Source organism: Typopeltis vanoorti, chromosome 20, assembly GCF_054136105.1.
Source record: "Typopeltis vanoorti isolate ZY-2024b chromosome 20, IOZ_Tvanoo_1.0, whole genome shotgun sequence".
NCBI lineage: Eukaryota > Metazoa > Arthropoda > Arachnida > Uropygi > Thelyphonidae > Typopeltis > Typopeltis vanoorti.
The window spans coordinates 45740076-45767260 of NC_143568.1; the positions used below are offsets into that span (position 1 = coordinate 45740076).

Consider the following 27185-nt stretch of genomic DNA (forward strand, 5'->3'; position numbering starts at 1 on the left):
AATGCCTCAGAAAAAGCAGAAGGAACGTGGAGTCGAAAATATTTGTCCTGACAAGATATGTGAGGTGGCCAAATAGTTTCCCCAGCAATTGGTAACGTACAGTATAGTTTTTTTATGTAAATGTGTACTAAAAGGATATCTGTAAATTTTAGGAAGAACTCTAGAGATTGTTTCTTTTAATGATAGAGTGTATTATGAGTATTTTGTGAAAGAAATTGTACGAGAGCATGTGGAGCCTAGGAATTGAGTCTTTTAATGATTGAATAAGTTATGAGAATTTTGTGAGAGAAATTGTATGAGAGCACGTGGAGCTACATTAGTAATTCAGTTTACAAATGTCTTTAATATTGATGAATAAGTGTGATCTTTCAAATATAAGTTGTAAATCATAAATGAAGTTCTTTGTCATACATGCTAAGATAGATATAGAGAATCTGTGAAATTAGTGCTCATTCATTAGCAATTGCAGATTACTTAATCAGAGTGTATTCATAATATGTAATATGTATCAATTGAATTAAATGTTTTGTTCTTTTTGTTTAACTGATGACTTGCCTCACTTTCTTCTCTGTTGCACTTGCTCATAAATTATGGACCACAGCGGGAGATTAATTCATGGTGAGGCTACGACTGCAAACGTAACCTATAGTAAAATAAGATTGTAAGCTAAACTGTTTCTGGTTCCTTGATTCTACATTCTTTGTTAATCTAGGATTCAGGGTGGTACAGCGAAAAATAAATTTTCCCTGAATCCGAAAAAGGAATTAAAACCAGTGTAGAGACAAGGGAGTTGGCATTGACCATTAATATTCCCTTTGTCCCCCAAACCTCTAGCATCATTCTTTTATGTAAAAATCGGATATGTAAAGAGAAATACAGAAGTTAAGAGAATAAAGTCTTATTAGAGAAGGATTTTACTGAGGGCACAGATACAAGTGCAATATAAGTGTAATTAAGATTTAAAGAGACCAATACGTAAGATAAATAAAGGAGAAATTAAATTTTACAATGGCAACATAGAAAAAGGCCAAGACAATAGAAATAAACACAAAAGGATAATAAAATTTTACAGTTGTATGCTCCAGAAGATGACCTTGACATAAAGGTCGAAACGTTGAATGTAGATTTTAGTTATATTAAACTAAAGTTTTTATTCAAACAAGGTAGTTGTCTCCATAATTTTCAAAAATGTAAACAAAATGCTATATTTAGGCAATAACAATCAGGGGAAAAGAGAAGTAGCTATAGTATTCAATACTAAATATGAGGATAATCTTCTTGAATGGCAGGCAATATCAAGCAGAGCAATGTCGGCAAATATCAGAATGGAAAACAGGACAATGAGACTTATTTATGCTTATGATCGCACAGAAATTTCTACCAAGGAAGAAATGGAGGAGTTTGAGGCATTAGAGAGAAGGCACCTGGAACGATGAAAAAGGAAAAATTAGCCCTTACTGGAGATCTAACAGCAGAGTAGGAAATGATTACCAGACATACAGAAATGTTTGGGGAAAATTTGGAGAGAAGCACAGAGCTAATAATAATGGTAAATGCCTGCTTGATTTCTGTTCAGGACTTGGACCAGTTATTACTAACACAAATTCCAACATAAAAATGTGCACAAATTCACATACAGACAAGATGCAAGAAATAAGAAAAATCTCAATGACAATGTTATAATTGACAGCAATGTTTTCCCACCAGGACACAAGCATATATAGAAGATTTGAAATAGGCAGTGACTGCTGTCGAGTTTAGGCCAGGATAAAATGAATTTCATATTAAAAAGAGTGTGTGAGAAAGTTTTAAAACAAATCAAAGTTGAGCAGAAATAAACTGTAGCCTCAAATACACAAACATCATCAAAAAAAAAAAAAAATTAAAGAGTGAAAAAGAATAAACCTTGAAGATTCGATAGCAAACCCTAAAGAAAACATTGATTGATACAGCCAGAGAGGTATGTGGTGAGGTTGTAAGGATAGACGGATCAAAACTCCATGATGGACTCAGGAAGTTAGAGGCAGTCAAGGAAAAGAAAAGAAAAAATATGGAAAGTTCCTGGCAAATAAGTCAGCTTGTGCTTTTAGAGAATACACGGAAAAAGTGTAAGAAAGTGAAGCACTATGTAAAACTGGCTAAACAAAAGTCATGGGAAAACTTTAGTAAGAAGAATGAAAGTAAATGTCAGGATGGTGGCAAAATATTATTATTATTATTACATGACACCTCCAAGGAGTTCAAATACTCATTGAGGGAGGACATCTACTTCAACAACTCTCCATCTCCACTACTTAATCTGCTAACTATACCGAACTGCCACTACCATTATCTACAACAATGCTATCTACTACCCAACATCACTAGTATTTTTTTTTGTCTGTAAATTACATGTATTCTCAAAACTGATTTGCCTGTATACAGGATGAAAAACCCAAGTTTTCAGGAGAAAAAATCATGCTACCTCTGTATGAGATTGGCTGACATTCAAATGAAAAAGCCCACATAAAGATTCAGATTCCTCTCGTCATGATGAGAATCGAACTCAGGCCATTTCCAATCGAAGGGTGCAGCATACCATTGTTGTTCCAGACTGATTAAGTAAGCTACGAAGGCTTAGCCTTATTCTGGAGGCCTTTGAAAAATCTTAGCAATGGAGGAAAGTGTACAGTGAAAGGAATCAGAGATGATAAAGGTGAGATGAAAATTGAAGAAAAAGATATTCTAGATGTTTGGAGTAATTACTTTGAAAGACTGCTAAATGAAACAAGCAATGTCAGCATGATGGTAGAAAACTCCTACCAAGAATACACATTCATACTTGAAGGAGAAAAAGTCATCAAAAACCTAAACATAGAAAGGCAACTGGAGTAGATGAAATTCGACCAGAAACTCTCAAATATGAAAGTATAAAAGATTTACTGTGGCTGCAGTGCATAATTCAGAAGAACTGATTGCAGCAAAGTTCTCATAGTACCCATCAATAAAAAAGAAAATAAAATTGAATGTGAGAATTACAGATTTATATCCCCATCGAGTGTTCCTGATAAGATTTATGCAAGTATATTTGAAAAACAGCTAACAACAATTGTGGAAGGGAAGCCGGGTGAAGAACAAGCTGGATTCAAGTCAAATAGAAGTTGTTGGGATCAGATTTTCACTTTAAGGCAAATAGTTGAGAAATCTTGGGAATATAACAAGGATTTGAATTTAAGTTTTGTTCATCTGGAAAAGGTATATGACAAGGTGCCAAGAGTAAAGCTCTTCAAAATGCTACAGTTATATGGTGTAAATGGGAATTTATATCGAGCAGAACATGGTCTCTATTTAAGCTGTAAGTCAGCAGTCAGAATTGAAGGAGGTACAGGAAGATGGATTGATGTTAAACCAGGTGTGCGACAAGGGTGCACATTATCTCTGCAATTATTCATTATCTATATGGATTACATTATGAAGGAAAGTGGTATTAAATCTGAAATCAAAATTAGCGATGTTAGTCCTAATTCTTTACTTTATGCAAATAATGTTATACTTCTGGATAAATCCAGCACAAGCCAGAAAGAGTCCCTGACTAAACTGAATAACTGTTGTAATAAATTTGGTACGAACATCAGCAATAAAAAGACAAAGATAATGAAAATAGGCAGAAACATTGACAACCTCAACTGTATCCCTGAATGGTGAACCTATAAAACAAGTACCACATTTCAGTTATTTAGGCACAATTTTTAGTGAAGATGACAAATTAAATATGGAAATAAACAGAATTAGTAATGCTGGTATAGTAGGAAGACTGGAGACCTCTGATGTGAGAGTTTTCAGAAAGAGTAGTGGAGTGAACAGATTGCATCAATGGCAGTATCACATTAAAAATAAAGATATTAGGAAGGAGCTTGCCATTGTTAGCATTCAGGAATGTGTTAGAGCTAATATCAGGTGGTATCACTTAAAAAGAATGGGAGAGAGAAAGGAAAGATTAGCAAAACAAGTATTTTTTTGCCAGGTCGACAAGAAAAAGACCCAGAGGAAGACCAAGATGAAAATGGATTGATACAGAAAAAAAAAAGTACTTTAAAAGACATAAATATAAGATCTGATAATATTGGAAATCTTGACAGATAACAGATTAATTTGGAGGAAAACTGTTGATCACAAGTTAGTAATGGTGTAACTTTTCCATGTAGTAGTAGTAGTAGTGGCATAATTATCCTGTACATCCCATTCCTGAGTGCACATATCAGGAATTTGATGATGAAAAGAATTCAATAAACTAACAGAGTAGCATTTATTTAAAGAAATGCCGTAGACTGTGTGAACAGAAAGCAACTTTTGGAAACGCTTGTTGACGATGAAATCCCAAACCAAATAATAGTAGCAACCTACATCTTTAAAACCTTATAGAACTCAAAATTGGGAACTGATATATCAAACTGGAAACCAATAAACTGTGACATTTGAAAAGGCTGTCCTTTATCACCATTACTCTTTAATAGATGTATTTATACGAGGGTGGTCTGAAAAGTTCTCAGCCTCGACCATAGACGGCAACACTATCAGCAAGAGATTTTTTTTTCTAAGTTGGTACATCTGTCATAAGCATCCATGTGAAATTGCAAGTCATTCTATCAAGAAGTTTGTTTTATACCGCTGTCTGAAGCAAAAGTTTTATCTGTATCCCTTGAAATGGATCCAAATTGAGTATTGTGCAGTTATAAAATTCTTTGTAAAAAAAGGTTTAATGCCAAAAGAAATTCATTCGAAGTTCATATAAGTTTATGGGCACTCTTCACCTTCATTTTCAACAATTAAGAAATGGGCTGCCAAGTTTAAATGTAGCCATACCAGCCTTGAAGATCATCCACATGAAGGATGTCCAAAAAGTGTAACACCACCAGAAATCATTGATCAAGTGCACATTATGGTATTGGATGACCGGTGAGTCAAAGTGAGTGAAATTGCTGAGACTATAGGCATTTCAAGAGAATGTGTAGGATATATTTGGCATGAAGAATTGCATATAAAAAAGCTTTGTGCAAGATGGGTGCTGCGCTTGCTCACAGCAAATCAAAAACACTCTCGCATGAAAACTCTGAACAGTGCTTGGAGCATTTTAACAAGAATAAAACTGATTTTGCATCAATTTATTACTATGGATGAGACTTGGATTCACCTTTACACACCAGAATACAAACAGCAGTCAAAACAGTGGACAGAAGCCGGTTGTTCAGTGCCAAAGAAGACAAACTCGGTTCCATCAGCAGGAAAAGTCATGGATCAGTGTTTTGGGATGCTGCATTTTGTTTATTAATTATCTTGAAAAGGGTAAAACAATAACTGGGGAATATTATTCCGACCTTTTAACCAGATTAGACGTAAAATTCATGAGAAAAGACCTGGTTTGCAGAAGAAAAAAATCATCTTTCATCAGGACAATGCACCTGCCCACAAAGATGTTTTGGCAATAGGAAAATCCACCCTATTCCCCAGATTTGGCTCCCTCTGACTTTCCTCTCTTCCCAAAACTAAAACTCTTACTTGCGGTCAGCGTTTTTCTTCGAATCAAGAGGTGATTGCAGCTGTAGAGGGGGTATTTTGCAGATCTTACTGAGAACCACTACAGGGACGGAATAATGGCACTGGACCAAAGTACACACACGCCTAATCCTCATTTGTCCAACTGTGGTGTTCCTGTGCCCAAACTCTTCGGGCTCTTTTGTGATTTGCAGTAAGTGAAATGCAAACCACTGGTCTTTGAGCATATAAACCTATGGCATGAAGATGGTTTTTCACCATTTCCAGTCTCCAGAAAGCAATTCCAAAGTCAAAATTACACTTTGAGATACACGACATGCTTGAGCAACAACGTGCTGCATTTGTCTTCTAATCAACCAATGGCTCTTCAAGCCATGGATTCTGGGATATCATGTTACTGTGCCATTTTTAACAAAATAATGGGTTGTAGGTGACACAAGTTTACAATTGAAGAGATAATTATGCACTGCGGAAGTGAGCACAACAAGCCATGCTTTTATATGTTCAAAACACGTTGAAACACGTTTCGACGTCTCAACATGATTTTGTACAGAGTTGTGTGTTCTACACTGTTGTATATTAAGAATATTTTAAAATAAATGTGTTACATTTGTAAATTATTTTTATAACTTTATAATTTACAAGAAAACCAAAATATCCCTTAATTGTTTTGAGCAGTATATATATTACCTATTCAGTATATATATTACCTATTGTTATACTCATTTGGTGCCAACTCAAACAGCATGGGAGCAACTTTATATCCAATCCATTCCAAAAATGGAAGATTTGTCAAAATTGTATAAAACTTGAGACAGAAAAAAAAAAAATTTACATGAAAAATATTTTAACAAAATTTTTGCCTTAGTATTGAAGGCATCTTCAATACACTGACGATGAAACACAATTAAAAACACAAATAACAGAAGTGTTAATTTGACAAAAGCTCAATTCCAATTGGTGCAATAATTTTTAACTCTATTTCTTTTAGAATCCCGAAAATGAATGACTCGAGACCAAATAAATAATTATATACATTTAATGAAACTAAAACATTATATATTTTTTCAATAAAATTACATACTACAAAAATAACTGGATCCAAGCCCTTCTAAATTAAGCCTACACTTTAGATATCTCCATATTTTAAAATAATACAATCATTCACTCTCTGACTCTTTCTATAACTGGTTTGTTTAAAATATACTTAATCATGTCTACCAGACTGAATACTTTGTTTGCACAACAACAAATTGTTTATCAAAATCAGTTTTCTGTTGGGCCCTATCCTGAAAATATAGCATTACTTTTTCAGTTCTATGGGATTTTTTTTTTTTAAATTCCTTATTTAGCATACAATTTTTTCAGTCATTCCTCTTATTTCACTAGAGTATAAATATTCTTACCTCTCACAGTTCAATTTGACACACAAATTACCAATTTTTGTACCAAAGAAAGAAGTCTCTTCTACTACTTCATAAGCAACATATCCAAGTAGAGCTCTTCACATTAAGCCACCTTACAGTTTCCGATTTTACTAATTCAATCACTTTTTCCAGTAGAATAACAAATAGATCCGGCATCCTTAAGACAGAAGATGAAACTTTGAATTCAGTGTTTCCTTGAACATTGAATTAGAATGTCAATTCCAAATATCTTCTTTTATTTACTAAACACTTGTCGACAGTGTCAGCTCTTCCAGTTTAAAGATTCACAGTGCTATGATTCCTTATTGGAATTTTCTATTAATATTCTCCTGACCGGCACGTTTTCTTAAAAACTACCCAAGATCAAAATTCTCTGGTTGCCATTCTCAAATTTCCTCTTCTACTTGTTTTCCTCATTACTCAGATAACAAATGCTCTCTCTGTCAGCTGTCAATCACCCATCGATCTCCTCAGTGAGCATACACACTTCATATAATTAAACTTTCCGGATTCTAAAATAAAGTTAAGTCACAACCAATCCTGATAGTCGACTGCGCTATTGTCATTTTATTATTTTATCATTATGACTGCTCAGCTGTTCCAGTTATTTAAAAAAATTCTGTCAGCTGCACCCACCATTGTTATTCTTTATCAATTTTCATCTTTTTTCTTCTTGTTTTCCTTGTTACCACAGTGCCAAATGCTCTCTCTGTCAGTTGTCAATCACACATCAATCTCCTTGATGAGCATATGCACTTCATGTAAATGGCAAGCGAGAAGTTGGGTGGTAATGGCTGACATGCTGTCTTCGTTAACGTAAAGAGAATGTCTTCACAAAACACAAGAAATATCTCAACACTAAACAAATATGAATTACAGTAAAGAAGACTGAAATTATTACGAACTATCAGAATCTACTAAGTACATCAAATCGCACATGGTTCACATTTCATTTTAACATTAATAATATCAATAACGGGCACACTGCAAGTGCCTATCATACATGTTACGAAACCAAAACAAATAATATATTAGAACAGAGAAACAATTCAATTGCAAAAAGATTCATAATTTTAAATTATGATTATTTTTACAGAAGCATTTAAAAAAACCATTATAACATATATAAGAACAACTGGTCAATAAGATTCCTAATTAATTTTTAAAAAAAAGCATCTATGTTTGTGTGAGTGTAAAATAAAATAAATTAAAAATTGATAGAAGATTAATAGAATAATATTTTCCAAAGAGGAGATAAACAAAGGCCATTAGATCTTTTTAAATTCTGACAATGTAAAAACGGCCTTGCAGCCCTCTGTATAAATGTTCCATAACGAATCTACTCTTTAAAAACTTGGTTTTCTTTCAAAGGATGCTGTGCTTGGGTAGAGATGGTATGTTCAGCTATGCTAGATTGCTCAGGTTCATGGTATTGAATATAAGATTTATGAGCCACACTATAAGCATGAGCAATGGATCTGGCAGATAACCTGAACAGTTGGGTGAAGATTGTCTTTAGGTGAAAAAAGGAAGGATAAAATCTTCCTGAAAGGATGAAAACACACTACAATATTGAGAGGCCTCAGAACTGCATTAATTCAGATATTCCTATAACAAAAATGGTAATTAGTTTACGGAATTAACAACGCAAATGAAGTATATTAATTAAAGGTAACTTTAATGAATCACTTCTATATTTCGGCAACGTCACATTGCCATCTTCAGGAACATAAAGATATGGTATGTGCACGCAGGCACTAACACAAAGCAAATGAGGAAGAAAGCAAGAAACTAATATTGCTCCTAAAGTCCTAATGGTGCCCTCTTGCGAGCTAATTTGGTAGTCTTGGCTGTTGGGCTGAAGTTCTCATAATGTAAGTCTCCCAAATTTGGGGTAGTTTCATGCACCCAAATTTGTTGAGGTTAGGAACGTTTTTTAGAGCTGCTGAAGATTCTTTGAATAATCTTTCGTATTTAAACTTGCTGCAATGAATTATTTTTGTTTTTTTCCAACGAATTTTATGGTGGGTATCTAAGGCATGGTCTGCCAGCCCAGAGCGGCTGTACTGGTGAAACCGGATGTAGTCTTTGTGTTCTGAAATCCTGATATAGTTGTTCTGCCTGTTTGGCCAAAGTAGGACAATTTGCAGCTGCAAGGGACCTGGTAGACACCAGGTAGGTCTAGGGGAAGTGGTTGGTCTTTGGTAGAGCGGATAAGGGATGCCAACTTTTTATATGGTCTGTAACAGGAAGTAAGGTCATATTTTTTGAGGATATTGGTTATTTTCTCAGAGGTGCCCTGGATGTAGGGGATGGTGATAGACTTGGTGTAATCTTTATTGTGGAGGGAGGGAGGGAGGGGGGTAGTTGTTTACTGGTTTTAGTATTTTTGGGATTTTTTTGGGGTTATAGCCATTGGCTAAGAAAGTGTTGAGGATGTGGTTTAGTTCAGTAGTCAGGGCCTTGTCATCTGAGCAGATTAATTTTGCCCTGTTATATAGTGTTTTTATAACCCCATATTGTTGTGAGGGGGGGGGGGAATTGCTGGTGAATGTATCGGCCAGTATGGGTGGGTTTTCTGTAAACAGAGAAAACCAAAGATCCATTAAGCTGGCGGGTGATTAAAGTGTCTAGGAAGGGGAGGGTGTTGTTTTCCTCTTTATCTAAGGTGAACTGGACTCTGGGGTGTCAGTTGTTTAAGTGTGTTAGGAAGGAGTGGAGTGTGTCTGAGCCATGTGGCCAAATAGCAAACACATCATCCACATAACGAAGCCAAATAGTGGGTTTATGTGGGGGCGGAGTTTAAGGCTTTCTCTTCAAATGTCTCCATAAAGAAATTAATAAATAAATCTTTAATTAATATACTTCATTTGCGTTGTTAATTCTGTAAACTAATTACCAGTTATGTCTAACCAACGTATAAGCCTTGCTACTAGAACCTATAACAAAAAGGAAGATGAATCCCAGATTTTTGACTCAGACAGACCTGGAGTCTAAAATTGTTAAATGCTATGGTGATAAAAGAATCACTGAAACCATTCAAGAATTGAATTACATCAAATCTACCTTGTTAAAAAATGATTCCAACAAGTCCTTTATCATTGGTGATAAAGATTCTATATTCTATATTACTGGTGATAAAGATAAAGGTTCTATAAGATTCCTTATAGAACATTAATATAAAGAGCTGTAAAACCTTTTTATATTGAATTTAAACACATCTGATGGCCTTTGGTTATCCCTTCTATGAGAAATGTTATTGTATTAATCTTCTAGTAATTCCTAATTTTTTTTTTTCTTATTAATTATATATAATATATAAATATATTAGGATGGGGTGCTTAAGGGTCAAAGCTGTATAACTGAGAGGAGACCTCCACATAGCCTTTAAAGGAATGCAGAGAACCGACCAGGGCTTCTGACCTAATGTCCAATCCTCACCTTCTCGTGGTGCACCCTGTTGGGTATCTACTTGGATAGTGAACGAACGAGGATGGGCTGGCAATTTGGGATTTAGCCGACCAAATTGTATTCTTATGTTAAACCAAAATAAAAAATAATGGTACAACATGACAAAATTTCATGCCGGCTGGGGCAGGCCCCTGTTGTTTTCGCCAGGGAACCAGGGCAAACAGCGAAAAGTCAGCTACTGGAACAAATCTGAAAACAAACCCCAACTCAACATCACCAGAGTTAAAGATCGGTACTATCAACGTAAGAAGCCTGAATGGCAAAGAAATGGAGCTAGCCGAGGAATTAGATAAGCACCAGATCGACATAATAGGGGTGACTGAAACAAAAAGACCAAAACTGGTGAGATCTTTCTGAGCAATAAATACAAAATGTTGTATTCAGGCAATGACAATCAAGGAAAAGGAGTAGTAGCCATAGTATTCAACACAAAATATGAGGCTAATCTTCTAGGGGAACTGGACAATGAGACTTATTTGTGCCTATGGTCCCACAGAAGGTTCTACTAAGGTAGAAGTGGAGGAATTTTTTGATGCTTTAGAAAAAGCAACCGACACAATGAAAAAGGAAAAGTTGGTCCTTGTTGGGGATCTAAATAGCAGAGTAGGAAATGATTGTCAGACATACAAAAATATTTTGGGAAAATTTGGAGAAAAGAGCAAAGCTAATAATAAGGGCAAATATCTGTTGGATTTCTGCTCAGGACATGGACTGGTTATTACTAACACCATGTTCCAACATAAAAATGTGCACAAATTCACATGGAGAGAAGAAGCTAGGAATAAGAAAAGTCTCATTGACTATGTTATTGTTGATAGTGATGTTTTCTCCCTGGTGCAGGACACCAGAGTGTACAGGGGATTTGAAATTGGAAGTGATCACTATTTAGTCTTGAGCAGGATAAAATTGAATTTCATATTGAAAAGAATAACATGTAAAAAAATTTTAAAGCAAATAAAAGTTGAGCAGCTCTCAGATGTGAACTGTAGACTAAAATACACAAAGATTATTGGAAAAAAATGAAAGAGTTTGAGAAAACAGGAATCAAACCTTGGAGATTCAGTGGCAAACTCTGAAGAAAACATTGATTGATTCTGCCAGAGAGGCATGTGGTGAGGTTGTCTGCAAGGATAAAAAAAATCAGAACTCCCTGGTGGACACAGGAAGTTAAAGAGGCAGTGAAGAAAAAGAAGAAAGCATATCAAAAGTTCCTGTCAAATAAGTCAGCTTGTGCTCTTAGAGAATATAGAGACAAATGCAAGAATGCTAAACACTGTGTAAAACGAGCTAAACAAAAGTCATGGGAGGACTTTGGCAAGAATATAGAAAATAAATATCAAGGAGGCGGCAAAATATTCTGGAGGTTGTTGAAGAAGCTTAGAAATGGAGGAAAGAGTGCTGTAAAAGGAGTTAGAGATGATAAAGGTGACATGAAAACAGATGAAAAAGATATCCTTGAAGTATGGAGTAATTACTTTGAAAAACTGCTAAATGAAACAAGCAGTGCTGACAGAACTGTGGTAAAAAACACTGACCAGGCATGCAGTCAGGAATACATATCCATACTTGAAGTAGAAAAAGCCATCAAAGGCTTGAAATGTGGAAAGGCAGCAGGAGTAGATGATATTCGACCAGAAATGCTGAAGTATGGTGGTATAAAAGTCTTACAGTGGCCGCACTGCATAGTTCAGAAAGCCTGGACAGAGGGACGAATTCCTGATGACTGGAGTAGAGCTCTAATAGTACCCATATATAAAAAGGGAAATAAAACTGAATGTGAGAATTACAGAGGTATTTCTCTACTGAGTGTTCCTGGCAAAAGATCTATGCAAGTATACTTGAGAAACGGTTGAGAAGAATTGTGGAAGAAAAGCTTGGTGAAGAACAAGCTGGATTCAGGCCAAATAGAGGCTGTCAGGATCAGATCTGCACTTACGACAAAGAGTCGAGAAAGCATGGGAATATAACAAAGATCTGTATTTAGGTTTTGTCGATTTGGAAAAGGCATATGACAAGGTGCCAAGAGAGAAGCTATTCAATACGCTGCAGTTATATGGTGTCAATGGGGCATTATATCAAGCAATACTTAGTCTTTATTTGAGTTGTAAGTCAGCAGTTAGAATTGAAGGAAGTAGAGGAAGATGGTTTAATGTTAAATCTGGTGTGAGACAATGTTGTACATTATCCCCTCTGTTATTCATTATCTATATGGATCACATTATGAAGGAAAGTGGTATTAAACATGATATCAAAATTGGAGATGTTAATGTCAGCTCTTTGCTTTATGCAGATGATGTTATACTTCTAAATAAATCTGCTACAAGTCTGCAAGATTCTCTGACTAAACTGAATAGCTGTTGTAATAGATATGGTATGAAGGTCAGCAATAAAAAGACAAAGACAATGAAAATAGGCAGAATCATTGAAAATGTCAACTGTGTTGTGAATGGAGAACCTGTGGAACAAGTAAAACATTTCAGCTACTTAGGCATGATTTTTAGTGAAGATGGGAAATTAAATATAGAAATAGACAACAGAATCAGCAAAGCTGGTATGGTGGGAAGTCAATTGAATAAATTCATATGGAGTAAGAGAGAAATTAGTCAGAACACTAAATTAGTCGTATACATAACAGAGTTCAAACCAGTTTTAACTTATGGATCTGAGAGCTGGGTCAGAAGTAAAACACTTGACCAAAGACTAGAGACCGCAGATATGAGAGTCCTGAGAAAGATTAGAGGCGTGAACAGATGGCATCAATGGCAATATCATATTAAAAATGAGGATATTAGGAAAGAACCTGACATTGTCTGCATCCAGGAATGCGTTAGAAGAGCTAATCTCAGGTGGTATGGTCACTTAAATAGAATGGGAGAGAAAAGATTAGCAAAACAAGTGTTCTCTGCCAGGTTGGCAGCAAAACGGCCCAGAGGAAGAACAAGATATAGGTGGATTGATACGGTACAAAGTGCCTTAGACAATAGAAATATAAGATCTGATAATGTTGGAGTCTTGACAAGTAACAGACTGATTTGGAGGAAAATTGTAGATAGGAAGTTAGTAATGATGTAATTTTTTCATGTAGTACCATCATATCCTGTACACTCCTTGAGGGTACATGGCAGGAATTTGATGATGATGATATATTAGGATAACCAAGTTATTTTATAAACTTGGTTATTTTAACTCCTAATCCCAAGTATGCAAACAATTAAGTTTGCGCCTGAAACAAAGTTCAAGTCTAAAGATGTTACAACACCAGGGCAACTCATTGTAAAGGTGGGTAAAGCTCTGATCACTATTCTTAGTATTTTCCTATAATGTAAAGCACATCTCACTAGAAGATGTATACTGCAATGCATTATGGGTGGGATCACTACCCAGACCAGTTTCAACCTTTTTTTGAGGTCTCCTCAGTGAATAGCTAGACTAAATACCAAGGTTATACAATGAGTTGTCCTAGTGTTGTAACATCTTTAGACTTGAACTTTGTTTCAGGCGTTTCCTAAACTTCGCTCCATACTTAGTAGACCTAAAGTAAAACATCTCTCTTTCTCTTCAGTATTCAGGAGTTTACAAGATCATTTGTGAATGTGGCAACCCATACTACGGTCAGACTGCTAAATCTGCCCTTTTACGTATTGAGGAACACAAAAGAGACATATCCTACAATAGGACCCAAGCCAGCGTTCTCTCAAGCCACGTTCTATTCTCTATAAACTCCAACGAAGGCCACCAACACCTTATAGACTGGCCTCAAACATCCAATATACATACTTGTTATGATGAACTCGAGAGAAGGATACTTGAATCTAAAGAAATATCCCTGATTCAACCCATATGAATAACAGCCTCAGCTACAATTTATCTGATGTGCACATTTCTACTGTCCAAAATTGGCGCTCTCGTGATAACTCACACACGTAGTTAACTTGAATTTGGAACTTCAGCATGTTTTCCTTTTTAAACTGTACTACAGATTTTTATATTAGATCTGTTGTTGCTATTTTATAATGTTTCTGTTATTTTTTATATAATTCTTTGTATTTGACACCTGAAGAAGTCTATTTTTTCAATGAAACTAGTAGTGTCTCACGATGAAACCTCATTCTTTTTTATTCTCAGTGTTATAGTCATTTAAACTATATTAATATTCATAACATTATTTACTGAGTAAATATGAACTCCGATATATATATATATATACACATACATACACCCACACTTTTTTTTACACACTAATGCCAGGCACCATACAAACTGTATCATTTAGTATTTATCCAGGAGCAGGATGTAGCGAATTGTTTCCTGCTTGCCAGTTCGCCATCTGCCAAGAATGTGATGAATTGTTATATGTACTTTTAGAGTAAATTCTACCAAAAAAACACATGAAATTGACAATGTTATATATATTGACAAAGTGGAAGGAAAATGTTACAATGTCAAGTGGGCTACTACCAGATGGGCGAATGTTTTGCAAATAAACATTCCCAGTATGAACATGCTAAATTAATTACCTAGGAATTTTTTCAACTGGTTATTTTACTTATGCTCCATTGTCATTGTACTAAACATGTCTTCGATATTAAGGTGAAAATTTTGCATCATTAAAATAGTTTCCATGGATAAAAGTTGAGATGAAAAAAACAAACTTGCATCAGTTATCCATCAATCCATTAACCAATAGTCTTCACTTCAATTCTCTTGAAAACAATGGAGAAGGTCATCAAACAGTGCCTTCTTCACTTCCTGAAGGCAATTAATTAGTTATCACCAATATGCATTCTTCCACTCTCATTCCACAGATGATCTTCCAACAATCCTTTTCACCTTAAACATCAATCATCTAGCCAATAGCCACTTAAAACAGGGATCTCCCAACCATCCTACTGTTGAGTGAGGATAATCTAATGAATTTCAACACTACCGAAACACAGTCCTATCTTATTTCTCATAAGAATATCTCACTTTATACTCATATGTTAACTAAAATAAACTTAATTCAATGAAAAGTTTTTTATTTATATTTGGTCAGGAAGTCCTAAGTGGCTGTAGTAGGGAAAACAGATATAGATCCTTATATTCAGCAATTTAATTCTGATATTGGCTGTCCTGCCTGTTTAGTCATAGTAGAATAGTTTACAACTACAAGGAACCTGGTAAACATATCTGGGCAGGTCTAGGGACTGTGGCTGGTATTTGGTGGGGTAGATAAGGGATGCTAATTTTTATATGGTTTGTAAGTATCAGCAAATATAAATAAGAAACTGTTACTTGAATCTGCTTCTACCTTACCTTAAGAAACTTGCAAAAACTTCAACAAATTTGGTTACATAAAACAGTCCCAAATTTGGAAACCAATCATCCTCCAATACTTCACCTCAAAGTCAAGGATGCCCATTTTAGTAAACTTGAGGCTTACTCTCAGTTGACATGCTTCAGTCTCATTACTTAATGTAGTGCCTGTGTGCACATATATTATTGTGTTCCCTGATGATGGCTTTGCCAAAATATTGGAATTAATTACATTTATTTTAGTTTGGTTACAATAAGTTTAGTTTAATCCTTTATCCAAGTGTGAGCAAACAAAGTTTGTGCCTGAAAGTATCTTCAGGACTGAAGTAAGGTAGTGCAACATCAGACAACTCGTTGCAAAGGTGGAGAAAGATCTCATCACTCCTATCTCAGTAACTCCCATAATGCAAAGCACATCTCCTTGGGGATATGTGTAATGCTATGCATTAAGGCAAGGGCCACTACCCATACCGGTTTCGACCTTTATTGAGGTCTTGTCAGTAGGAGCCAGGCCCAGTAGTGGAGATACAAAGGCAGAAGCAATGAGAGGTCATCCTAACCTATGGGAGTTGCCAAAGGGTAGTGCAACCTTATTATTAAATTACTCCGGATTCAGAGAAAGATGTTGAGAGTTTATTTTTCACTTGGTTAGACTATAATAAGTTTAGTTATTATTCAACTTTTAATGAGGTCTTGTCAGTGGGAGCCAGGCCCAGTAGTGGAGGTACAAAGGCAGAAGCAATGAGAGGTCATCCTAACCTATGGGAGTTGCCAAAGGTGTGCAACCTTATTATTAAATTACTCCGGATTCAGAGAAAGATGTTGAGAGTTTATTTTTCACTTGGTTAGACTATAATAAGTTTAGTTTAATCCTTTATCCAAGTGTGAGCAAACAAAGTTTGCACCTGAAAGTATCTTCAGGACTGAGGTAAGGTAGTGCAACACCAGGCAACTTTGTATCTCCATTACTGGGCCTGGCTCCCACTGACGAGACCTCAATAAAGGTCAAAACCGGTATGGGTAGTGGCCCTTGCCTTAATGCATAGCATTACACATATCCCCAAGGAGATGTGCTTTGCATTATGGGAGATACTGAGATAGGAGTGATGAGAGCTTTCTCCACCTTTGCAACGAGTTGCCTGGTGTTGCACTACCTTACCCCAGTCCTGAAGATACTTTCAGGCGCAAACTTTGTTTGCTCACACTTGGATAAAGGATTAAACTAAACTTATTATAGTCTAACCAACTGAAAAATAAACTCTTAGTTTGGTTACATTGTAATTTTCTTTAAAAAGAAAAACAGTTATAAAAGTTCCTGAAGTCAGCAACCAGAATCAAACTTATAACAGTGTTTCTTTCTGTAGTCTAGCACTACAGAAGCTGACACCATTTCCTTAGGGCTACACATGAAACCAATTAGGAGCAAGAACCTTCTCATTACTGATGAGGAGCTAATTAAAGAACTCCAATTCTTAAAAATTATCTTTCCACAAAGTAGCTACAATTAATGCAGTCTCGAGACTCCTTGTCAACCAACTGCACTCAATACACCTCCAGTGAAACAAAAATCAAAGATTTTATTGCTCTACCCTATGTTAGTCCTATTTCCATAAATCTGACTCAAATCTTTCGAGAATGTAATATTAAAGCATTATTTACTCCTTTCATCAAGATAAGATCCCTACTTTAGTACATTAAATGTACTGAATACTAGATACTGAAGAATATATTAAATGTATTCTTCAGTATCTAGGATGGCAGTTGAGTTACCTTTGTCTGCTGGGAGAATTATAATATCTTCATTTTTCTGTAGACTTTTTACGGCTTGACATTCTGCCATAACATATCCCAAATAATAAATAGTTTTTCTATTTGGTTATCTCTCGGCTTCTAGTGATTAATCTTCAATTTTATATATATATATATTTCTTTTCATTATTGACAGCTTCTCTAAACTGGTTGGTTATTTAATGCATGTTCAAGAATCCTATTTAAGCTAGCTTAAGTAGCTCAAATGGTAAAAGCCACAGTTTGTTTTGTCTTGATTATTTTACATATTCCAAATGCTGCAATCTCATTCACTTGAAGTGTTTGAAATGTAGCTTTTGTTGCTACTGTCATTATTACTACCATCTCTAAGCAAGAAATGATTTCTCACAGTCACTCTTCCATCTATTGGCCACATAATTTAAACTCTACAATTTCAACAGACTTATTCATATTTCAATTCTCAAAATCTTCATAATTCGTGCTAACATAATCACAGTAAGTTTCCAATATGCTGGTCTGAATATTTTTTATCTCTACTGAAATTTTCATTTACTTGTCCATTTTTCATATTAAACCTATCAGATATTTCATTCACAATTCCAATATGCTGAAATCATTATAGGGTTAGCAATTGTGCAAGAATTAATAATTATTTATAAATTAATTTTAAACATTTTCTTATAAATTTTGCTTACTCTGTTTTCATATATGTTATTGGAGTAATCAACTAATTGACAATACCAGTTATAGCGACGCTTCAGTGCACAATACAGCAACTACAAAACAGAAGAAAAATCCATAAAAAAGATTGTTATATAATAATTTAATGGACTTTATGACTTTAAACAGCACATGTAATTTATACATATAGGATTGCAGCTCATCTTAATTAAGCAAACACATTTTTCTGACTTTATGTGAATTATACATTTTACATTGTAAACTAATTGCTAAAAAATGGTACAAAAAATAATAAAAAATAAAGAAAATAAAGAAAGAACATTAAGTTTTAAAAATAAGCCCCAAACCTATGGCACAGTGTTGTGTGAGCAACTGATTAAGGAGAGAGAAAGGGAACGAGTTCACAGGTCTCTATAATAGCTGGAGGTTGTGTGAGGTAGACAGTCCAAAAACATAGGCAGATGGAATGAAAAAGATGAGAAGTTGGTTTGGCAGGTGTGAATCCACACAGTGGTTGAGTGCTGACCACATCTATTTGTGCTTTTACAGGTTTAAAGACACAAAGGAAATATGATTTACAAGAAAAATCAAACACAGAACATATACTAGTACAAGGGATATCCAGAAAGTAAGTTCCGATGGGTTGTCAGAGAAACAAAAATACACTTACAAAAAAAACTTTATTGGAAATTAAAGAAGACATCTTTCACTACTTTTCTACATAATTTCCACCACTGTTCAGGCAATTATCATAACGGGGCACCAAGAGTAGTATACCTTCGTGGTAGAAGGTTGCCACCTGTGACACAAACCATATATTGACTGCTTTTTTGACCTTGTCATCTTGAAACTGCTGGCCACCGAGGAAAGATTTCAGATGTTTGAACTGGTGAAAGTTGTTTGGCACTAGGTCAGGACTATATGGGGGATGATGGAATTGTTCCCAGCCGAAGGTGGCGAGAAGTTGTGTTATGCTGGCTGTGTGTGGGTGGGTGTTATCATGAATCAAAACAACGCCCTGGTAAACATGCCACGTTATTTATTCTGGATCGCAAGGTGCAGTTTCTTAAGGGTTTGGTAGTACATACTCATGTTGATTGTGGAGCCTTGACCCAAGAAGTCTAAAATTCCTTGTCTGTTCCAAAACACAGTGCATATGATTTTCCAAGTGGAAACTGTTGTCTTCAATTTCGTCTTGACTAATGATGAGGTGTGCCTCCACTCCATGGGTTTGTTTGGATTCAGGGGTTGCATGCGACACCCAAGTCTCATCCCAAGTGACAAGTCTGCTCAGGAAAGCATTGCCATCCTCATGGTAGCATGTCAATGCACTACCCAACCGATTCGCTTCTGTTGTTTCTGTAAGCAACTTCAGTACCCAGCACGTGCACAATTTCCAATAATTCAGTTTCTCTGAAATAATTTCATGAAGACATGAACGTGAAACTTGGAAATTCACAGCAAGAGTGATGTCATAGTAAATCCCCTATTCTGTCGAATCTTCTCTTCAACTGAATGCACCAAATCGTCAGTCACTAAAGATGGTCGCCCACTCCATTCATCATCGTGCACACCTGTCCTTCCTTCATCAAAAAGTCTTACCCATCTTAGTACCGTTGAATCACTCATTGCATGTTCTCCATAAACCTCCATAATTTGCCGATGAATTTCAGCTGCTTTAACATTCCTCACATTCAAGAAACGGATAATTGACCTAATTTCACATGCAGTGGGTGATTCAATTTTCTTAGACATTATAAACACACACCAACAAGCATATGCACTACGAGAATGTCTGAAAATGGCACCAACAGCTCACTAAGGAATCAACAAACTCAGCACACATGGGCACCATTGCGATCACAGCACTGCAATGAAAATATTTAAAAACGGAACTTACTTTCTGGACGTCCCTTGTATATACAAATAAACTCTTCAGATTATGGAACAGCACATTTCTGTAGAATACTAGATGAAAGGTGAATAATGCAAAGCAGAGATTAACTAGGTACTAATTTAAAAAAAAAAAAATAGATTTAAAATAGTGATACCTATTCTATTTGGGAAATGATAAAAAGCAGGGCTCATTTTATTAGTATTATTAGACAGATCACCACAGAGTCAAATATCATCGTGGGAGGTCCCCACTGTCATATTAGAAGTTCATCAAACTGTACCTTAACACATTCGCTTCCAACTACGAGTATACTCGTAGTTGGTAAACTAGCCACACAAGCCAGCTACGAGTATACTCGTATTACGCTTACCGCCGGCAACAAGATTACTGTACTGACCTTGAAGAAGTGAAAATGCTTGACTTGTGGAGCTAGCATCAAAACTGTGTATTCTCATAGATGGTATATGCTCTGCACAAGCCAACTACGAGTATACTCGTATGACGCTTACCGCCGGCAACGAGATTACCGTACTGAGCTTGAAGTGAAATTGCTCGGCATACGGGAACAGACTATGCCGAAGTAGCATGGCAGCGAACGTGTTAACCTTATTCAGCATTTTCACACTCATTACACTTTCAGGTTATGTGTTGCATTCCACTCAACAACCATTCTCCATGCAAAGAACCTGCTCTTCACACTCCCATGCTCCCACCCTGCTTATATTGTTTCCATAGATGGCTTGTTCTAAATCCCTGTCTCTCATTCTATTAAAAATTTCTTCTGCATTAACCTGGTAACAACTCCTCCTTGTCCTCCTATTTACAAAGGTATGCAAATGGAATTCTCTCAAAATGTCCTCATATCCCATGTTCCACAGTCTAGAGATGATTAACTTTAGTCAATCTCTGGACCTTTTCCAATATATCCTCAGCCCTATAAAAACAAGGTTACCAAATCTTGCATAATAATCCATATGAGGTCTGATTAAAGCCTTATATAATGGAATCATAACCTCCTCAACTTTTGTAGGTCAAGATCCTCCTCCTCATCAATATAATCCAACATGATGATTTCACTACTTGAGCAATATGATACCTCAACTTCAAGTACTTGTTCACTGCCACCACTCCCAGCTCTTCCATCTCCTCCACCCTGTTCAAATTCAAACAGCTGCATATCTCCAGTTAAACTCATCCCCATTAATATACAATTTAAACAATAATGTCCCAAAAAACAGATCTTGCAATATACCATTAATGGCATTCCTCTTTCAGGGTGCAACACTCCCATACACAACTTGCTAATATCTATCCAACTCACTAATCTAGTAAGTGACCCCAATTTAGTCAAGAACTTATAAAGCAGCAATCCATCAAAGGCCTTTCAAACATTTAAGTATGCTGCTGCATATGCATCTCTTTTGTCCAATGAATTCAGTACCTTGTGTAGTAAAGTAGATAGGTAAAACATGACACCATGCTGTCCATCACAGAGAACACTGATATTATTAGCCCAGTTCTATATCCTAGCTCAAACCTCTCGAACAGCTTAACCATAACTCCAAACATAGATTAGCTGATGATTTGAAGCCTCAATCTCATCATCTCCTTTCATGAAGCAGAATAATTTTGCCCTCTTTCCACTTTTTTTTTATGTTGCTCCCACCCATGAAAGGTTATTTGCAAACCTATAGTACATTTTGTTCTGTGGATGGGCTAAGGATTTTTTTTTAAAATATTTTTATCCATTTTTTATATTTTTAATTTTTTACATAATCCAGAAATCCTGTTCTAGAGACCAAACATGGAACTTTTTCAAGCAACTTTAGGCCTCCAAATAAACAGGGCAGTGGTCTCACCAAGAGCATTGAAATTCACCTCCCACTGAAACTATGGAATTTGCCCTGTTGCAAGACTTGTTAAACACATATGCAAATGATGTCGCTAACTCCCTGGAATATTCCATTAACACATGATGATATGTCATCAAGTCCTATTGCCTTATTAACATCAAGTTTACTTAATTCCTCATATCCTGCTTCCTTAATCACTCACCATCAGATGACCCTCTCCCATCTAATTTCCTCTACACTCAAAGCTTCTCATGATATCACTTATGAGGACAGAACACCCTGATGAATTGCTTACAGAATACCTTGACTATCCACTGTTAACTGATTAACATTTACCATAATCATTCTTTTTTTCTTCTATTTGTCACATATTGAAAGAACTGTAGGATTTTTCTTAATCTGAGTAACTAATTTCTACTCATACTTCATATTTTGCTGTCTCTAACTGATAATCTTTCTGGCCTGCTCTTTATACCTTCATGCAACTGACAGTGCCTTTGGAGGCAACACAGGATTATAGCAACACTTGCTATAGCTCCAAGATGACTCCTAAGCTTTTCATAATCACTGGCCTTTCAAATTCAATATCTTTTAGTCACATGTCTTTATATGGTTGGCCACCACTTCATTCACAATCACATCCTCTGTAACAGTGTTTCCCAACCTTTTTGAAGTCGCGGATCCCCTGTAGTGAATGCTAATATGTCGCAGACCCCTTGTAGAGAATGTTAATTCACCACGGCCCCCATAAGATCCAAAATGGAAATTTTTTATATTTTACAACACTGAATGTGTCATTTATAACAATGCAATATTGTTATAAATGGAAATATTCAGAAGAATATAAACATATCAATTAGGCCAGGTGTGAACAACAGATGTGAGCAACATGATAAGATAAAGTTTAATGGAAATAAACTATCCCGCGGACCCCCTTTGAATTATTCGCAGACCACCGGGGGTCCGCAGACCACAGGTTAGGAAACACTGCTCTATAATATGATCAGATATAAGAATCTAAATCCTCATGTACCCCTCCATTAGCTACCACTTCATTCACCATCACATTCTCTATAATATGATCAGATCTATAATATGATCAGCCGGCAAAGGTTGGTCGATTGGTAGAGCCTCTGCTACTAATGGCTCAGTTAAGTAAGTTTGAGCGCGGTTAGTAGTTGGAAGGGGGCCAATCGTTCGATGCTGTCGGCACACTCTCCCTCGATGAGTCTTTGGACTCCCTGGAGGTGTCAAAATAATAATAATAATAATAATAATCTAAGAATCTAAATCCTCATGTACCCCTCCATTAGCCACCAATTCATTCACAATCACATCCTCTATAATATGATCAGATCTAAGAATCTAAATCCTCATGTACCCCTCCATTATATATTATCTAAGCTAGTGGTCTCTCAAGAAATTAATTTTCTTTATTTCCAGATACTCCCTTCAATTCAGTCTAATATTTCATGCAACAAGTCAAATAATGAATCAACATATAACAGAAAAATTGCATTTATTATTTTTTTTTCTGTTAAGAGCATACAAAGAGACTCAAGAATTCAGTTGTAAACTGGATTTATACAGAATGATGTGATGCAGAAATATCAAATGGCAAAAAATAAATTAAGTTACAAATTGAGTTATTTTAACAAAGTTTTAATTTAAGCAGTACACCTGCTTAAATTAAAAACACCTGCTGTTTTCTCACTTATATTATTTTAAGTATTACACACACACACACACGCATTTTTTATTCAAAGGATATTCATAATAAATTTTCATAATCTATCCTATAATATAAAATGATTTCTGTAACAGTAATTTCTGTAACCTTTTTCTGTAACAGTTTTGTGTCACGTTTTTTGTCAAGTTATTTGAAACGTTTTGAAACTCAGGGGCTACCCTAAGTGTCAAGTCTTCAAAATTCAAGAAGAACCGGCCTACTAATCCGGAACTCTGGGGGGGCTTTCGAGTCTTCAAAATTCGATCAAGTCATCAGAATTCAAGGTTCAAGGAGAACTGGCCTACCAATCCAGAACTCAGGTGGGGGGGGGGGGGGGGGGGTTGGACGCTGTAAGAGCCGGAGAGGGTGGGGGACTACCCTTTCGAGTCCTCAAAATTCGAGTCATCAGAATTCAAGGAGAACCGATCTACCAGTCCAGAACTCGGGGGGGGGGATTGGGCACCATAGACGTCAGGGGAGCGGAACCCTCCTAGTAAATAATAAATTCATAACATAAAAGAAGATCTAAACCATTTCTCATCAAGTAGACAAACTGATTTTGCATTAAGAATATTCTACGGAGTTTTGACATTGATAGCATAATCTTCGTAAGTTGGTACTGTACTACTTTTTTTAAAAAGTAAATTTCTAAAGAGCCTGCATATTTAACTTCTGAAATACTTAATCCAAAGAACAAATAAAAGGCAAATCTATGATATTTTTAGAGACAATCTTTTAAGCATGCAAACAGCAATACTACAAACAACTTATGCAAAATGTTAAGTACGCTCTTTAAATTACCACTATGCCACCAGTTTTGAAACTTTAAGTTTGCCAACTTGGTGCGAAATGCATATATTTCAATTAAAACAAAAATAAATTAATTTAGGATTACTGTAAAGTCTTTTTTGTCTTAGTTTCAAAGAATGCAGAGAGATGCCTTTCTTAGGTCATGCTGCATTTATAAAAAAAAAATAACATATTTACTTGAATATAACTCGCACCCCTGATTTTACTTTACAAAATAAGAAATTTAAATGTTTCACATACAGTTCGCACATGAAAAAAAAAGTTTAAAACTTTAAGAAATAGATAATGAATGTTGTTATGGCAGTTTCAGATATTTTAGAATTTGTTTGAAGAGAATTAGCATTTCAATTCAACAATTGTCAGCTTGCCTTTGTCATTGAGCTGCGTGATCTTTTGTTAATACCACACCAATCATATGCATAGAGACAGGAGGCAACCAGTAGACGAAATGTGGTAGTGAGAGTATTAACTTCTACTCGATCTTGGGTTGCGCAGGGGGATAAAGATTAAGAGACCATCATTAGAACTGTTGTGCAATTGGATTTTGAGAGCTTGGGACATGATTTTACCAGAAATAATTAATTTAATTACAGAAGCATTGTTGCAAAAGATTCAAATATACAGCGTGATGAAGGTGGGTGGTCGGTCGCATAAATAATGTCAATTAAAATTTAAATGCATTCATTTTATAATGTGAGCAAGTATAAATTATAATGAATATTGAGGATTTAATTATAAATGTCAATTTAGTTTTTTCCTGAAAAACTTTAGTTTCCAAAAATCCCAGCAGATATCTCATACCACAATGTTTTAACTTTAATTTTGGGGAATAAACTGGCAATTATATTTGAGTAAATATGGAACAAATTATAAAAACACAGCAGAAAAATGAAATGCTTCACCTTGTATAAGGTTAGCTGCAAAATTTGAAGAAAATGCACGTTCAGCCAAAGCAGCATGTGGAAGTTGAAGAAAGAAAGAATGTAAAGAAGAAATCATATCAAAAAATTCCTGGCAACTAAGTCAACGTGTGTTCAACCGATGATGTAGAACAAAATATACAAAAGCTATATGTAAACAACTAAAACAAAAAAAAAAACAAAAACAATAATACAGCAGACAAATATAAAAGTGGCAAAATGTTTGGGAGGCTAAAAAAAAAAATTGGAATCAATTTCATAATGATGATACAAGAACTGATAAAAATATTCTGGATAGCTAAAGTAATTACTTTTAAAAATTAAATGAGGTAATAAATGATAAACCATGGTAGAAAATATCCATTTTAGTTGAAATAATAATTTGAAGTACATATCAATACTTCGGATTAAAAAAAAACTTGAAATGTGAAAAGGCAACAGATCATTCAAAACCGAAATGTTGAAACATTGTGCTATGGATGTTTTGTCTGGGAATGCACTACAAATCCAGAAGGCTCACTCAAAAGGTTAGTTCCCAGATAAACGAGCAGAACTATGCCAATGTATAAAACAGGAAAACGAAATTATTATTATTAAGAAAGACCACCAAGGCAGTAGGGGCTCATCAAGGGAAGCCACATGCACCAGCTATCATACTTGTTCTTGAATTCATTCGCACTGCTTGCAACACAACATCCAATGGCAATCCATTCCAATCATGCAGCACTCTATGAGAAAAGAAAAAAAAATCTGGATCTCACTCCCTTCTTAGTTGCATTCATTCTCATCTTCCAAGGATACCCTCTGGTCTTCACCTTTCATAAAATAAAAAATTCCATCCACTGAAATTCTATATGACCCTTTCAGAAGTTTGTGAGTCAATCATATAACAGCTCTTTCTCCTCTTTGCTAGTGTCAACAGCCTACAAATTCTCAATCTGTTTTCATAATCAGTATTCCGCAATCTCGATGGCTCCTAAACTTCAATTTCTTATCTACTAATATCCCAAGATCCCTAGCCTCATCAGTTGCTTCCAGCATAATCCCACCAATATAATACAACATTAGATATCTAATCAAGCCAAAGTGAATAACTTTACATTTACTGACATTGAACTGACATCAATTTTCTCATCCTCGCAATTCCAGCTTATTCAAATCATTCTGCAAGTACTGCATATCAGCAGCATTCCTGATTATCCTACCTATCTTTGCATCATCAACAAATAGTTGTATGATGATTGTCAATTCCTTCCCAATATCATTAATGTATAGATTGAGTAACAGTGGACCAAGCACTGATCCTTGTGGTGTACACAACTGGTTACCTTAAAGCTTGCAGACTCACATCTCCCATATACACTTTTTGATATCTGTCATTCTCTTATCCACACTAATATTCTATAACCCAAACCCATATTCTCTAATTTATGCAACAGTTTGCCATGCTGTATTCTGTCAAAAGCCTTAGCAAAATCCAAACGTATCATGGTATATCCATTCTCCTTGTCTAGTTCAATGAAAGCCCTAACCAAATTTTCCAAAATCTTTACCATCACTCCTGAGATACTGATTGGTTGATAGTTGGATACATCCATCTTTGCACTACTCTTGTGCAATGGGATTATCATACATTCTTTCCACTCCTGTGGAATCTGCCCTGTTCTGAGACTCAAATTATATAGCATAGTCAGGGGAATAGCCAGTTCAGCTGAACACTCTTTTAGCATCCATGCTGATATCCCATCAGTTCCTATTGCAGAATTCTTATTCAGTTTGTGCAACAGCTCTTGTACTTCC

General features: G+C 35.6%; 1 protein-coding gene across 6 annotated transcripts in view; it reads right to left on the bottom strand.

Annotated features, from left to right (window-relative positions):
- The window catches only part of LOC150095405 (very long chain fatty acid elongase 4-like), a 230630-nt gene that overhangs the window by 129934 nt on the left and 73511 nt on the right, over positions 1-27185 (bottom strand). For all 6 annotated transcript variants that reach the window (XM_090409967.1, XM_090409968.1, XM_090409971.1 and 3 more), the window contains one exon: positions 18191-18271. In XM_090409967.1, the coding sequence (XP_090266093.1) occupies positions 18191-18271 (81 nt within the window). The remainder of the gene's footprint in view (positions 1-18190; positions 18272-27185) is intronic.